The sequence below is a fragment of the Carcharodon carcharias genome, chromosome 15 (assembly GCF_017639515.1).
Source record: "Carcharodon carcharias isolate sCarCar2 chromosome 15, sCarCar2.pri, whole genome shotgun sequence".
NCBI classification, from domain to species: Eukaryota; Metazoa; Chordata; class Chondrichthyes; order Lamniformes; family Lamnidae; genus Carcharodon; species Carcharodon carcharias.
Genome location: NC_054481.1, coordinates 75,654,032 through 75,670,890, shown reverse-complemented (window position 1 = coordinate 75,670,890; position 16,859 = coordinate 75,654,032). Strand labels below are relative to the sequence as shown.

The following is a 16,859-nucleotide window of genomic DNA, read 5'->3' as shown; positions in this document are numbered from 1 at the left end:
GGACTGCAGCAATTCAATAAGGATCACCTTCACATGGGCAATTGGGGATGGGCAATAAATGCTGGCCTAGCCAAAGTTGCCCATGTCCCATGAAAGACTATAAGCCTTAAGGCCCATCCACAAGGCTTAAGTCATGCCCACAATGCATAAGCCACGCCTGTAGGACAAGTCTGCCTACAATCCTAACCATAACTCTAACCTAGCCCTGACCCTAATCCTTGTCGTGGCCCTAACCCCCAGCCCAAACCCAACCCTACCCTAATGCTAACCTTAAACCTTAACCATAACCATAACCATAATCGGAACCCTAATCCAAAACTCAAAAAGCAACTCTAACCCTAAACCCTAACACTAATTCTAAATCTAAAGCCTAACAAATTTGATTGAATATTTTGAGGAGGTGACCAGGTGTGTAGATAAGGTAGTGTACTTGATGTGGTTTATATGGATTTCAACAAAGCCTTTGACAAGGTCCCACATGGGAGACTTATAAAGAAGGCAAAGGCACATGGGATACAGGGTAATTTGATAAGGTGGATTCAAAATTGGCTTAGTTGTAGGAGGCAGAGGGTGATGACAGAAGGATGCTTTAGTGACTGGAAGCCAGGGTCCAGTGGCGTACCACATCAGTCCCCTATTATTTGTCATTTATATAAACAACATAGATGACTGTGGGGGTGGGGGGGGGTAGGATTAGTAATTTTGCGGATGACACAAAGATTGGCCGGGTGATTAACAGTGAGGTTGAGTGCCTTGGGCTACAGGAAGATATAGACGGGATGGTCAAATGGGCAGATAAGTGGCAGATGGAATTTAATCCTGAAAAGTGCGAGGTGATACACTTTGGAAGGAATAATTTGACAAGGAAGTATTCAATGAACGGCATGGCACTAGGAAGTTCTGAGGAACAAAGGGACCTTGACGTGTCGAGGCATAGATTACAAAAGTAGGGAGGTCATGTTGGAGTTATACAGAACCTTGGTGAGGCCACAGCTGGAGTACTGTGTGCAGTTCTGGTCGCCACATTATAGGAAGGATGTGATTGCACTAGAGGGGGTGCAGAGGAGGATGTTGCCTGGGATGAAACATTTAAAGTTATGAAGAGAGGTTGGATAGACTTGGGTTGTTTTCGTTGGAGCAGAGAAGACTGAGGGGTGACCTGGTCAAGGTGTACAAGATTATGAGGGGCATGGACAGGGTAAATAGGGAGCAGCTGTTCCCCTTAGTTGAAGGGTCAGTCACAAGGGGGCATAAGTTCAAGGTGAGGGGCAGGAGGTTTAGGGGGGATATGAGAAAAAACTTTTTTACCCAGAGGGTGGAGACGGACTGGAATGCACTGCCTGGGAGGGTGGTGGAGGCTGGTTGCCTGAAATCCTTTAAGAAGTACCTGGATGAGCACTTGGCACATCATAACATTCAACGCTATGGGCCAAGTGCTGGTAAATGGAATTAGGTAGGTAGGTCAGGTGTTTCTTACGTGTCGGTGCCGACTCGATGGGCCGAAGGGCTTCTTCTGCACTGTGATTCTGTGATAAATCAAATCCAAACCTGTAACCCTTAAACCCTGAACCCTAAGCATTAACCTCTATCACAAATCCTAACCTTAACTCTAAACACTGACCCTAGTCTTAGCCCTAACCCTAACACTAGTCCTAGCCTGAAGTGTAGCCATAAGCTTAATCCTAACCCTAAACATAACCCTAACCCTGACCTTACTCTTAGCCCTAACCCTAACCTTAGCTCTTACCCTAACAATAACCCTAACCCTAGTCTTAGCCCTAACCCTAACCATAACCTTAGCCCTAACCCTAACAATAACCCTAACCCTAGTCTTAGCCCTAACCCTAACCCTAAAGTTAACCCTAACCCTAAAACTAACCCTAACACTAGCCCTAACCCTAGTCTTAGCCCTAACCCTAACACTAACCCTAGTCCTAGCCCAAACCATAACCCTTAGCTTAACCATAGCCCTAACATTAACCCTAACCCTAATCTTAGCCCGAATTGTAACCATAACCCTAACCCTGACAGCAAACCCAAAAATACAAACAAAAAAACTCCCTCTGAGAGCTCAGTAAAAGTGCAGTTCCAGACACAAAATCCTAGCCTCAGCTCCAGATGTAGCCCGGTCCTAACCTTAGCCCAAGTCCTAGCCTTAGGCCTAATGCTGCCACAAATGCAGGACTAACGCTAACCCTAAACATAGCTCTAACGCTAACCCTAACCTTAACCCTCAACATAACACTAGTTCCAACCCTAACCTGATCCTTAACCCTAATCCGATCCTTAACCCTAACCCTATCTCTAACCCTAACTCTAACAGTAAACATAACCATAATTCTATCCCTAACATGAACTCTAACCATAGCCAAATCACGAACCCTAACCCTTACCATAATCCTTACCCTCAAACTTACTCTCACCCTAACCCTATCCCTAACTCTAACATGAATGCAGATTTAGCTCTCATCCTATATCTAACTCTACCACCAGCTGTAACCCTAACCTTAATCCTAATGTTAACCCTCGCCATCTCTGTAACCTCATACAGCCCCTACAACACTCCCTATCTCTGCAAACTCCTCTAGCCCCTACAATGCTCCCTAACTCTGTAACCTCCTCCAGCCCCAACAAACCTCCCCACCTCCATAAACTCCACCAGCCTTAACAACCTTCCTCATCTCGGTAACCTTCTCAAGTCCCTACAACATTCCCTATCTCTGTAAAATTATCCAGTCTCTACAAAGCATCCAATGTCCGTAAGCTCCTCCAGACTCTACAACATGCCCTAACTCTGTAACCTTTTCCAGCTCCTACAACCCTCATATCTAATTAATCTCCCCCAGCTGCTTCAAAGATCCCTATCTCCATAACCTCCTCCAGTCCCTGCATTACTCCTTACCTCTCGATCAACTTCCAGCCCTTACAACCCTCCATATCTATGTAAAAGCCTCCAGCCCCTACACCACTTCCTATCTCTGTAACCTCCTTCGGTCCCTACAATCCTCCCTTTTTCAATAACCTCTTCTAGCCCTTTCAACCCTCCCTATCTCTGTTACGCCTCCCAGCCCCACAAAACTCCCTAAGTCTGGAACCTCCTCCAATTGCTACAAACCTCCTTATCTCCATAACCTTCTCCAGCCACTACTATGTTCCCTATCTCCATAAACTCCTCCAGCCCCTACAACCCTCTCTATCTCTGTATCCTCCTCGAACTGCTACAACCCCCCCATCTCTGTAACCTCCTCCAGCTCTTACAATAGTCCCTATCTCTTTAACTTACTGCAGCCCCTACAGCCCTCCCTAACTCTGCAACATCCTTCAGTCCCTATGACGATCCTAATCTGTAAGCTTCTCCAGCCCCTTCCTATGTCCATAGCCGCCTCCAGCACCTACCATTCTCCCTATATCTGTAATCTCCTCCAGCTCCTAAAACTTCCCTATCTCTGTAACTTCCTCCAGTCCCAACAAATGTCCCTATGCCTGTACCCTCCTCTAGCCACTATAACCCTCCCTACCTCCATAACCTCCTCCAGCCCCTGAAACCCTCTCTGTCCTCTGTCTCTCTAATTTCCACCAGCCCTTACAGCCCTCCCTATCTTTGTAACCTACTTCAGTCCCTACGATGCGCCCTTTCTCTGTAACCTCTTCCAGTTCCTACAACACTCGCTATCTTCATAACCTCCTCTAGCCCCTACAACCCTCCCTCTCTCTCTATCCTCCTCCAGCCCCACAACAATCGCTATCTGTATAACCTCATCCAGCCCTGACAACACTCCCTATCTTTGTAACATCCTCCATCCCCAATAACCTTCCCCATCTCAGAAACCTCTGCCTGCCCCTACAACCCTCCCTATCTCTGTAAAACACTCCAGCCCCTACAAAGCTCCATAAGTCTGTAACCCTTTTCAGGCCCTCCAGCTCTCCCTTTCTGTGTAACCACCTCAAGCCCCTACAACCTTCCTTATCTCCATAACCTGCTCCAGCCCCTACAACCCTCCCCTTCTCCATTTCCTCCTCCAGGCCCTACAATCCTCCCTATCTCTGTAAAATACTCCAGCCCCTACAAAGCTCCCTAGGTCTGTAACCCTTTTCAGGCCCTACAGCTCTCCCTTTCTGTGTAACCACCTCGAGCCCCTACAACCCTCCTTATCTCTGTAACCTACATCAGCGCCGACAACCCTATCTCTGTAACCTTCTCCAGCCCCTACAACACTCCCTATCACAATAACCTCCTCCAGCCCCTACAGCCCTCCCTTATCTATGTAAATGCCTCCAGCACCTACACCCCTCACTATCGCTGTAACCTCCTCCTGTCCCTAAAACCCTCCCTCCCTCTCTATCCACCTCCGGCTCCACAACACTCCCTATCTCTGTAATCTCCATCAGTCTCTATAGCCCTTCCTATCTCTGTAATTCCATCCAGCCCCTACCACTCTCACTATATCTGTAATCTCCTCCTGCCCCTACAACCCTCCATCTGTCTGTAACATCCTCCAGCCTCAATTTCATTTTGAATACCTTGATTGACCCTGCCTGCACTACCCTTTCATGAAGTTCCTTCCAGGCTCCAAACACCCTCTGGGTGAAAAACATTTTCCTCACATCATCTTTTACTCATTTTCCAATTATTCGGAATCCGTGCCCTCTAGCTCTTGATGTTCTCTTTAATGGGAACGGAAAATCTATCGACCCTGTCCATACACCTCAGGATCTTGAATACCTTCATCAAGTCTTCTCTCAGCCTTTTTTTCTACACTGTCCTGATCAAACACTCCCAGGACAGGTACAGCATGGGGTTAAATGTAGAGTAAAGTTCCCTCTACACTGCCCCCATCAAACACTCCCAGGACAGGTACAGCATGGGATGAGAAACAGAGTAAAGCTCCCTCTGCACTGTCAGGAGCAACCTCGGGCATACCTAAAAATGAGGTACCAACCTGGTAAAGCTACAACCTATAAAGATGCCAAACAGCAGAAGAAGCGTGGCAAAGGCAGAGTCAGTCATCCAATAAGCAACCAATCAAATCAAAGCTCTGCAGTCCTGCTACATCCAGTTGGGAATGTTGATGGGCAATTAAACAATTAACAGGAGGACGAGGCACCACAAACATCCTCACTTGCAATGATGGGGGAACCCAGCACATCAGTGCAAAACACAAGGCTGAAGCATTTGTGGCCAGAAGTGTCGAGTGGATGATTTATCTTGGCCTCCTCCTCAAGTTCCCAGCATCACAGATGCCAGTTTTTAGCCAATTAAATTCACACCATGTGATAAGAAACAGCTGAGCACAGTGGATATTGCAAAGGCTATGTCTCCTGATAACATCCCAGTCGTGGTGCTGAAGGCTTGTGCTCCAGAACAGCCTGCACCTCCAGCCAAGTTGTTCCAGCTACAGCACAGGCATTGACCTGAATATGGGAAACATCCCAGCTATGTCCTATCCACAAAAATCAGGATGACTCCAATCCAGCCAATTACCACCCCTACTCTCAATCAGCAAGGTGTTGGAGGGTCAATGGTGCTATCAAGTGGCACTTGTCGGTTTTCGCTATGGAGGATAAAAATAACATCCCAGAAGTAGCTATAAATCAGGAAATGGAAGGGAGGGAGGGACTCAAGAAAATTGCAATCACCAGAGAAGTGGTACTAGCAAGTTGTTGAAGCTGCAGGCTGATAAATCCCCAGGTCTTGAAAGAAGTGGCTAGTGAAACAGTAGATGCATTGGCTTTAACTTTCCAAAATTTCCTAGACTTGGGAAAGGTTGCATTAGACTGGAAAATAGCAAATATAACTCCTTTATTCAAAAAGGGAGAGAGGCAGAAAGCAGGAATCTATAGGCCAGTGAGTAACATCTGTTATAGGGAAAATGTTAGAAGCTATTGTTAAAGATGTCACAGCAGAGCACTTAGAAAAATCCAATACAATCAGGCAGAGTCAATATTGTTTTGTAAAAGGGAAATCATGTTTAATTCATTTACTGGAGCTCTCTGAAGGAGTCACATGGATGTACTGTACTTAGATTTCCAGAAGGCGTTTGATAAAGTGCCAGATCAAAGGTTATTGTGGAAAATAAAAGCTCATGGTGTAAGGGGGAACATGTTGGCATGGAAAGAAGATTGGCTAGCTAACAGGAAACAGAGATAAAAGCAAAATACTGCGGATGCTGGAAATCTGAAATGGAGAAACAGAGGGTAGGCAAAAATGGATCTTTTTCTAGTTGGCAGGATGTGACGAGTGGTATGCCACAGGGATCAGTGCTGGGGCCTCAACTTTTTACAATTCATGTCAATGACTTGGACTAGGGGACAGAAGAAATGGTTACTAAATTTGCTGATGACCCAAAGATAGGTAGGAAAGGAAGTTGTGAAGGCATAAGGAGGCTACAAAATGACATAGATAGGTTAAGTGGGTGGGTAAAGATCTGGATAATGGAGTACAATGTGAGCAAATGTGAAATAGTCCATTTTGGCAGGAAGAATAAAAAGGAAGCTTATTACCTAAATGGTGAGAATTTGCAGAGCTCTGAGGTGCTGAGGGACCTGGGTGTCACAAAAGGTTAGTATACTGGTACAGCAAGAAATTAGGAAAACTAATAAAATGTTATCGTTTCCAAAACAAAAACAAAAATAAGAATACCTGGAAAAACTCAGCAGGTCTGACAGCATCTGCGGAGAGGAATACAGTTAACGTTTCGAGTCTGTATGACTCTTTAACATTTATTGTGAGGGGAAATGATTACAAAAGTAGGGAAGTTATGCTTCAGTTGTACAAGGTATTGGTGAGACCACATCCGGAGTATCGTGTACAGTACTGGTCTCCTTATTTAAAGAAAGATGTAAATGCATTAGAAGCAATTCAGAGAAGACTTACTAGGCTAATACCAGGAATGGACAGAAAGGTTGGACAGGTTAGGCTTACATCCAGTGGAGTTTAGAAGAGTAAGAGGTGAATTGATTGAAACCTTTAAGATCCTGAGGGGTCTCGACAGGTGAATGTAGAGAGGATGTTTCCTCTTGTGGGGGAATCTAGAACTAGGGGTCACTGTTTAAAAATAATTGGTCACTTATTGAAGACAAGAAGTGAAGGGAAATTTTCTCTGAGTCTTTGGAATTCTTCCTCTAAAGGCAGGGTCTCTGGATATTTTTAAGGCAGAGCTAGATAGATTATTGATCAACAAGGGGTGAAAGGTTATCGGGGTAGGTGGGCGGTTACAATCAGGTCAGCCATGATCTTATTAAATGGCGGAGCAGGCTTGAAGGACCGAGTGGCCTACTCGCCTATTCCTGTTCCATGCTCAGGTGTTCATGTGTACACAGTGGTAACATATGCTTGCTTTGGGTTTTCTCAGGACCACTCAGTTCCAGATTACATTACAGCTTTGCTTCAAACCCAGACAAAAGAGATGAATTCCAGACACAAGAAAGCCTTGAGAAAGGTTTCCTGCAGCTGGGCATTTCTGTTCAAGGGATTCAGATTGGCATTTACACCAGAAGTTAGAAAGCCATTTTTACCTTAATGTGGCAGCACACCAATTCCCCCAAGATAAAATTACTCTCATTGACCACATTTTAAAATATTGCTGAATTTCTAATATATCCAATCTGCAAAAGAGCTCTATTTATATCAAGCTTCAGTCCCTGGAAATTTAACAGAAGGTTATTTTACTTGCTTCCAGCTACTGTTAATTCATTTCAGCCAAACTGCATTTTATGGTGGTCTCACTGCCTTATCATCGTGCTTCAGATGAAAACAGGCAATGCAAGGCCTGGTTGCCAAGGCCACCCTCACCCCTGTTGTTAGTATTATAGGAAAGAACCACTCACCGTATGTGCCAGTCATTGTCATTGAGTTTTTGTCCAGCATAAATTGGCTCTGGTCCTTTGCCTGTGGAAGGTCTTGGGCAAAAAGTATTACTTTGCACATTCGAGATTAGCCTGATGACTGTGTAGCGTAGATGCAATAAAGACTCTATTTCTGCATTGAATTTTCACAAAAAACACCTGTACTTGAACATCTATTTAAATATCTCTGACCCTTCATTATTGACTAAAGCACAATTCTGCCTAAATCAATCTCACGCTTGTCACAAAGAAGCACAACATTTTGATTCTGTTCTCCAAAATCTCCAAAGCAAACCTTTATTACAGCCCTATTATAAGCCATTCAAAAAAATACAACATATAACAAAACATCAAGCTCAATAATGCCACATCTATCTCAAAAGGGTCACATCCATCTTAGATTCACATCGACTTTGAAGGCCTTTTAGATATTCTGATTTAAAAATTTGCTGAGACAAATAGATAACTATAAGTCACAAACATTTGTCATTAACTAGAGAGAAACAACCTGAATCGAACTAAGGGGTGTGATTGATTTAAACTTGTGCGGAATCCTTTTCTCCATTACACAATATTAAACATCTCCTACTCCAGCACTGATGATCACAGCTATTGGTCCTTTCTGACTCCAAGTGCTGATTTCAAAATGAAATCAGTTACAAAACAATATAGACATCCAGACTTATTATTATTATTTATGATCGGCCTGTATAACCTACTGACTATGTACTCATTCATCCACTCCACTCAGTTTTAAATTCTCACTGGCCTTTCTTTGCGGTTACATGTTGTGTAAAGTCATGGTCAGGGGTGAGCTTGGCTGTGGAGCAATCTCAGCACCTTCTCCATGTGTCCAGTTGCTAATTCTAACTATGCTGTTGGAGAGGAGCTGGTCAGCATGATCCTCTTCTGCAAGCAAGGGTACAAAATGAATGTTCTTCCACTCCACAAATAAAATAAAATGTGGGGTTTGTACAGCCAGGCTGCAATCTCCCACATTTCCTAGTGGTGCCTCAAGAACATACTGATATCCTAGCACTTTGACAAGCTGAAGTCCCAGTGCACCGCAACATGTACTGGTAGCTTCACGCTGTGTACTTGATGCTCTTGATACCAGGTTGTCCAGTTACATCGACAACAGGAGATTTCCCTTAAAGGTAGGTGAAAAATCAAAGGGGAGGCAAGAGCTGTTGAACCACCTGTTCTGTCAGTGATGAAAGGTGTAGGGGACAGAGGAAAGTGAGGAGGAGAAAATTACTTCAAAATAACTTGTCATAACCTGATTAAAATAAGTGTAATTGGCCTGGGGAGAGATAGCATGTAGGCAGAAGGACAGGACGGCAATTGAAAAGGTAATACAAAACCACACTGGAAAATGCTAACAGAAGATGTCATATTGAAGTATCATTTGTGGAGCTTGTTGTGAATGTATGGATGCCCAAATGATGATGCTTCAAAAGAGAACAGCTTATAAAGCTCGAATAGTCACATACACCAGAGGCTTATAAAAGCATTTCATATGGAATACCCTTGAACTGACTGCTACCATAAGTATCTCACTGATGTAAAAGATTAGCAGCTAGTTATAAACCATGATGTGTTAAATCTTTTCTCATCAAGGACCTGAGAAACAACAACAGCAACTTTAACACAACAGGTTTTGTTTTGTATCTCAACATAATGTGAAACTTTATTTTGTGCATAAACAACTGTCTTTTGAAAACGCAGCACATCTGGAATTAAAAAGCACACAGACGATTCATTCTAAATCTAACACCTTTCTCTTAAATTTTCTCTCATTTCTTTCTTTATATTTGCTGGAAAAGGTGCCCACCAGCTGCATGGCGAGTTTTTGATTGAGAAGATAGCATGTTCTGCACTTTGGACCAAACTGTGGACACCACCAATGGCAATCACATCATCAACATCATAAAGGTGCACAAATAGGAGGAGGGTAAACGGTGTCAGATTTTGTTTCCATCCCAGAGAGCCAGAGTCTTGTAACAAAACAACCTTCCTACAGGATTCTCAACTAATCTCGGCCCCAAGATTGGCCCACTGAGCCCAAATGATAACAAAAGATCTTGGTTGCGCAAAGGCACTTTTAAGTAACTCTTAAAATTTAAAGTACGTCACCACTAACTGGATAAAAGAACCAGGGGATGCCCAAAGTGTGAACTAATCTGGTTGATACCACTTAAAAACAACCTACTGCACAATTACCTAATGGCCTACAGGCACGAGGTGTCTGTTTCACAGGTAGTCGGGTGAACAACAAATGTTGGCCTTGCCAGTGATGCTCACATCCCCCGAATGAATCAAACTCAATTCCCAAACCTACCAATACTGCAACTGCTTTGCACCTGTATTTCATTTGACAATCCTTCACCGCACATTGCATCAAAGAGGGGGAACATATCTCAACGGATTGGTACCCAACAATCCCCTTCCCTTTGTATTTTCTGTTTACTTGAATGTCCATCCCAGATCAGCATGCTTGGAGGTATGAGGGGAAGGAGAGAGGAAAAGAGAGAAAAAAGAAATAAAGAAAAGCAAAACGAAGGAAATAAAGGAAGAAAAGAGACAGAAGAAAAGAAAACAAAGGCTTGCATTTATATCACATTTTTCACAACATCTCAAAGTGCCTTACAGCCAATGAAGTATTTTTTGAAGTGTAGTCATTGTTGTGATGTAAGAAATATGGCAGCCAATTTGTGTACAGCAGACTCCACGAACAGCAATACGATAATGACCAGATTAAATGATTTTGTGATGTTGATTAAGGGATAAATATTGGCCAGGATACCGGAGATAATTCCTCCACTTTTCTTCGAAATGGTGCCATGGGATTTTTATACATCCACCCACATAGATAGAGGAGCCTCAGTTTAATGTCTCATCTGAAGGACAGCAACTCCCACAGTGCAGCACTCCCTCAGTATTGCACTGCAATATCAGTTTTGATGTTTTTGCCGAAGCCCGAGGGTGAGACTTGAACCCATAACATTGTGACTCAGAGAGGCGAGAACTCTACCAACTTGCAGAAAAAATAAACAGTCCATTGTTTAGCCTCATGCAATACATTGAATTTAAAGAATTTCCACTCCAATCTACTCACATTCTATGGGGAGACTATGGTGTACTGGTAATGTCACTGAACTATTAAGCTAAAGGCCCAGACTAATGCCCTGGAGACATGGGTTCAAATCCCATAACAACTACTGGAATTTAAATTCAGTTAATAAAACCTGGAATATAAAACTAGCTTCAGTAATAGTGACCATGAAATGATTATTGTAAGAACCCAACTGGTTCACTTAATGTCCTTTGGGGACATTAGGATAGATCTCCTGATCTGACCTACATGTGACTCTAGACTCACAGCAATGTGGCTGTGTCTTAACTGCCCTCTGAAATGGCTTAGCAAGTCACTCAATTCAAGGGCAATTAGGAATGGGCAACAAATGCTGGCCTTGCCGGTGATTCCCATGCAAAAAGAAAAAAATGAATCTGTCTTCATCAAGCCCTTTCTGTGTCTGCCAACACTACTCTCACTAGCAACCCTGTGAACTGATCCTGAGCTTCATACATGGTCTTCATCTTTGCTCCTTCCAGATACTTTAATGAAATCAAGACACTTGTCTCCTACTCTTTCCCGAACTTCATAACCATGAAAAATCCTAATCTTCTTTCAGACAATTACATTCTACAATTTACAAGCTTGAAAAGTTTCAACTCATCGTATCTTCGTGACTGACCTAATTTCTTGCAATTTACTGATGTTCTACAATTAAAACTCATCAATAAGGTTTCTAACTGATACAATAATCTTATCAAGACATTTTTTTCAAGACAGGATGCCTCAGATAGAATCTTGAAGAGACAATCTTAACTCAATAGCGCTATTAGAATGTGACTGCATATTTCTGACACAGACTGATTGAGTTAGTACACATCCTCCATCTCCTTAGTCCGACATATGGCTTCTTTCTTTATTCTTTTATGGGATGTGGGCATCGATGGAAAGGCCAGCATTTGTTGCCAATCCCTAATTTCTCTTGAGCTGAGTGGCTTGCTGAGCCACTTCAGAGGGCAGTTGCTTTGGGTCTGGAGTCACATGTAGGCCAGGCCAGGTAAGGATGGCAGATTTCCTCCCCTAAAGGCCATTAGGAAACCAGATGAGTTTTTATGAAAATCAATGATAGTTTCCTGGTCACTGTTACTTTGGCATTTCAAGGTTTTTTAATTCAATGAATTTTAATTACGTACAAACATACAAATTAGGAGAAGGCCACTTCGCCCCTCGAGCCTGCTCTGTCATTCAACATGATTAAGGCTGATCTGATAAGAACCACCCTCCTCCCTGATAACCTTTCACCCCTTGTTAATCAAGAATCTATCACCCTCTGCTTTAAAAATTTTCAAAGACGTTGCTTCCACTGCCTTTTGAGGAAGTCATTCCAAAGGTTCATAATCGTCCAAGAGAAAAAAATACTCCTCATCTGCTTTAAGTGGTTAACTCTTATTTTTAAACAGCGACCCCTAGTTCTAGATTCTCTCACAAGAGGAAACATCCTGTCCACATCCACCCTGTCAAGACCCTTCAAGATCTTAAAGTTTCAATAGTCACCTCTTACTCTTCCAAATTCCAGTGGATACAAGCCTAGCCTGTCCAACCTTTCCTCATAAAACAACCCACCCATTCCTGGTATTCATCTAATAAACCTTCTCTGAACTGCTTCTCATGCATTACATCCTTCCTTAAATAAGGAGACAAGTACTGTACACAATATTCCAGTGCCCTATACAACTGAAGCATAACATCCGTACTTTTATATTCAATTCCCCTAGCAATAAATGATAACATTTAGCTTTCCTAATTACTTGCTGTACCTGCATACTAACCTTTTGCGATTCATGCACTAGGACACCCAGATCCCTCTGAATCTCAGAGCTCTGTAGTCTCTCACCCTTCAGATAATATGCTTTTTTATTCTCCTTGCCAAAATGGACAATTTCACATTTCCCCACATTATACTCCATTTGCCAGATCTTTGCCCACTCATTTAACCTATTTATGACCCTTTGTAGCCTTCTTATGTCTTTTTCACAACTTACTTTCCTACCTGTCTTTGCGTCATCAGCAAATTTAGCGACCATACCTTCAGACGGAGAACGGACCATTGAGGCTATCGTTGGAATAGCCAAGTCACAAAGGCATAAAAGAGACAAACAACCCAACATCAGCATTACTTTCATTACACACATCACAGGTCCTTTCATTCTTTCATGAAATCTTGCTGGTCTCCTTATTTTATGTGATTATTTCAGTCAAAGCCAGGGCAGGTCAAAAGTGATCCACCTGCCCTGGGGTAATGTTGGCGTTATGGTAATGTCACTTGACTAGTAATCCAGAGGCCCTGACTAATGCCATGGGTACATGGGTTCAAATGTCACCATTGCGGCTGGTGGACTTTAAATTCAATCAATAAATTCCAAAATATAAAGCTAATCTCAATGATAATGACCATGAAACCATCATCAATTGTTATTAAAACCCAACTGGTTCATAGAAGTCCTTTAGGGACGGAAATCTGCCACCCTTACCCCGTCTGGCCTACACGTGACTCCAAACTCACAACTCTTAACTGCCTTCTGAAATGGCCAATAAGCCACTCAGTTCAAGGGCAATTAGGGATGGCCCACAAGTGCTGGCCTTGTCAATGATGCCCACGTCCCATGGATGAATAAAAAAAAAGTTAGGGTTAAATCTTTGTGTCCCTTTTTTAAAAAAAGGACAAAGGCTATGTCTGAATTATGGAGGAAATTTCAACTAAGATACTGATGTTAGTAACTGGGAAAGAGAAAAGTACTTGCAGTGCTAGTTCGACTCAGCTATCCATGGACTTACTGCTTCAGCAGGAGGTGATGTTTTCAAGTCTCTCTAGCTAACCCAGGCAGATATTTGAGTGCAATATTGCAGGAGTGCTGACTGATCAATATGGTCTTTCCGATGGTGCATTGACTTGACTGCAACTGAAAAGTCAAAAATTGGCCATGATGAGGTGCTGTATTAACAGCAAACGCTTTCTGAATGATGGAGATTTTGGCAGTCCCAACACAACTACATGTGTAAAGAGACTAGACTTGTGATGGCAACAGCTTCTATTGCATCCTAAACGTAGCAAGATGTTCGAAGGCACTTCACAGGAGCAAAACCCAACACAATATGACACAGAGCCACTTAAGATGTTAGGGCAGATGACCAAAAACTTGATTCAAGCTGTAGGACTTAAGAAGCATCTAAAGGAGGAGAAAGAGATACAAAGGCATCATGAATTATGGATGGAATCACAGAAATTAGGGGCTTGACACCACAAGACATAGGAAAGATAATGAAAAAAAATCGAGTGCTGTGCAAGGGGGGCAGTGGGGTGGGGGTTGGGGGGGCTGGTGATGGTGTGAGGGGGTAGAACTGGAGCTTAGTGAATGGAGTTTGTAGCAGCAGGAGTTGTGGGGATGCTGGGAGGGGGTAGGAAGCAAAGACAATGGCATTGAACTGTTTGACTGAAGAAAGTTTCTGCTCAGCCAGTACTGGATAAGTGGTCTGACAATTCTGGAGACGGTGGATGGGTTGACAAAGGTGATGGTGAGGTGGACCTGGGGGGTCATCAGTGTACATGTGGAATTTGATGGTCTGTTTCTGATGATGTTGTGAAAAGGCAGCAGCAGGTGAGAAATAGAGAGGAACCAAGGATAGATCCTTAGGAGACTCCAAAGGTAACTGTGTGGGAGCAGGAAGAGAACTGACTGCAGAAGATTTTATTAAGACAACTGGATAAATAGGAATGAAAGCAGGCGATGGTAGTCCCACCCAGCTGGATACCGGAGGAATGGGATATGATCAATTGTCTGCAAAGGCTACAGACAGGATGAGAAGGATGATGGGGAATAATTTACCACAGTCACTGTCACATCTAGCAGAATGGGGTTGAACACAAGAAAAAGGAGCAGAAGCAGAGTAGGATGTCAAATGGATCTGACTCCATCGGTGTTGATAGCTAATCTGTCAAAACAGCAGCTGGAATCAAGAATGAGCCTCAGAATTAAAGAGGAAGAGGCTCAGCATTGGTCTCCCTTTCAGTGACAGGCAAGTATATCATGCAAGCAATGGTCTTCCATTTGCTAATGGTGGTGAGCAGAAAGTAATAAAGATAAAAGAGAGCAACATTTGACAGGATTAGGTAGACAAAATTCAACACCGAAAAACAATGTGTTGCACACTTCTTGAAATATAAACACGTATATACAAAATTGGAATTAAATTTACAGAGGGAAATTTCAAAAAGGAATGAGGGTGATAATTGATCCACTTCAGCATTGCTCCTCAACACAAGCAATTTAGAAAGGTCTCATTCCACACAAGGGTTGCTGCAGAAATTAGTTATAGTCAAGGCTGCATGACAACTGAACTAAGAGCAAAAGCAATGCTGGGCTATATTGCCAAAAAAACAGTGTATTAGGATTGCTGAACCTGATCGACACAGGATCACGTCCAAGATTGTGGTAACGATCTCATCAAATCCCTATACACACTATGAGGAGGGTGCGGAGAAAAGCAACAAGACAGATTCCAGCTGTGAAGGGGGTATGTTGGAGATGTTTCAGCTCTCCAGTGTAGGAAGGCAGGGAGGAAGAAACAGAACTCTCAGGGTCAAAAATATTGAACAAGCTCAATCCAGAATCACATATCAAATTAAACCATGAAATTACAACCATGGTACAGAACTTGAACTCAGAGAGAAACAGATGAAGAAAGGTTTCTTCCCCAAGAATGTTAAATGAGGCGGCAGGGTAATGGGACAGGGATAGGGACAGTCCAAACTAAACTGGACAACATAACGGGTGAGTTAAATTGCTAAAGGATTGAGTAACAATGGGAGAGTCAGGATACTGAAGGGATGGACTTTAATGGACTATAGGGCCTCTCCCATCCTTATGAATTCCTCCAGGGTCAAGCAGCATGCTAACATTCTCTGTGCAACTTGGGCAAGAGGCAGCTCACCCACAGCAGGTCAGAGGCTGGGGTTCTGCGGAGAGTAACTCACCTCCTGAATCGCCAAAAGCCTATCCACCACCTACAGGGCACAAGTCAGGACTGTGATGGAGCACTCTCCGCTTGCCTGGATGAGTGCAGCTCCAACAACTCAAGAAGCACAACTCCATCCAGGACAAAACAGCCCGCTTGATTGGCACCCCATCCACAAACTTTCACTCCCTCCACCACATTGCAGCAGTGTGTACCATCTACAAGATGCACAGCAGGAACTCAGCAAGGCTCCTTCGACAGCACCTCCCAAACCCATGACCTCTGCCACAGAGGAGGACAAGAGCAGCAGACACACAGGAACATCACCATCTGATAGTTCCCCTACAAGCCACAAACCACACTGACTTGGAAATATATCACCGGTACTTTTTAAAGGATGTGAGGCAACCTGCCTCCACCAACCTCCCAGACAGTGCATTCCAGACCCGTCACTACCCTCTGGGTAAAAAGGTTTTTCCTCACATTTCCCCTAAACCTCCTGCCCCTCACCTTGAACTTGTGTCCCCTTGTGACTGACCCTTCAACTAAGGGGTACAGCTGCTCCCTGTCCATGCCCCTCATAATCTTGTACACCTCGATCAGGTCAGACCTCAGTCTTCTCTGTTCTAATGAAAACAATCCAAGTCTATCCAACCTCTCTTCATAACTTAAATGTTTCATCCCAGGCAACATCCTGGTGAAACAAAAACAAAAATAGCTGGGAAAAACTCAGCAAGCCTGACAGCATCTGTGGAGAGGAATACAGTTAACATTTTGAGTCCGTATATTCTTCATCAGAGTCATACAGACTTGAAACGTTATCTGTATTCCTCTCCACAGATGCTGTCAGACCTGCTGAGTTTTTCCAGCTATTTTTCTTCTTGTTTCAGATTTCCAGCAGCCACAGTATTTTGCTTCTAACATC

General features: G+C 43.4%; 1 protein-coding gene across 1 annotated transcript in view; it reads right to left on the bottom strand.

The window, feature by feature from the left end:
• Positions 1 to 10,262, bottom strand: part of LOC121288391 (ectonucleotide pyrophosphatase/phosphodiesterase family member 7-like) — a 51,920-nt gene extending 41,658 nt beyond the window's left edge. Inside the window, 2 exon segments of the mRNA XM_041206944.1 lie at positions 7,828 to 7,978; positions 10,187 to 10,262. Coding sequence (XP_041062878.1) covers positions 7,828 to 7,978; positions 10,187 to 10,262 — 227 coding nt within the window.
• Positions 10,263 to 16,859: the final 6,597 nt, after the last annotated feature.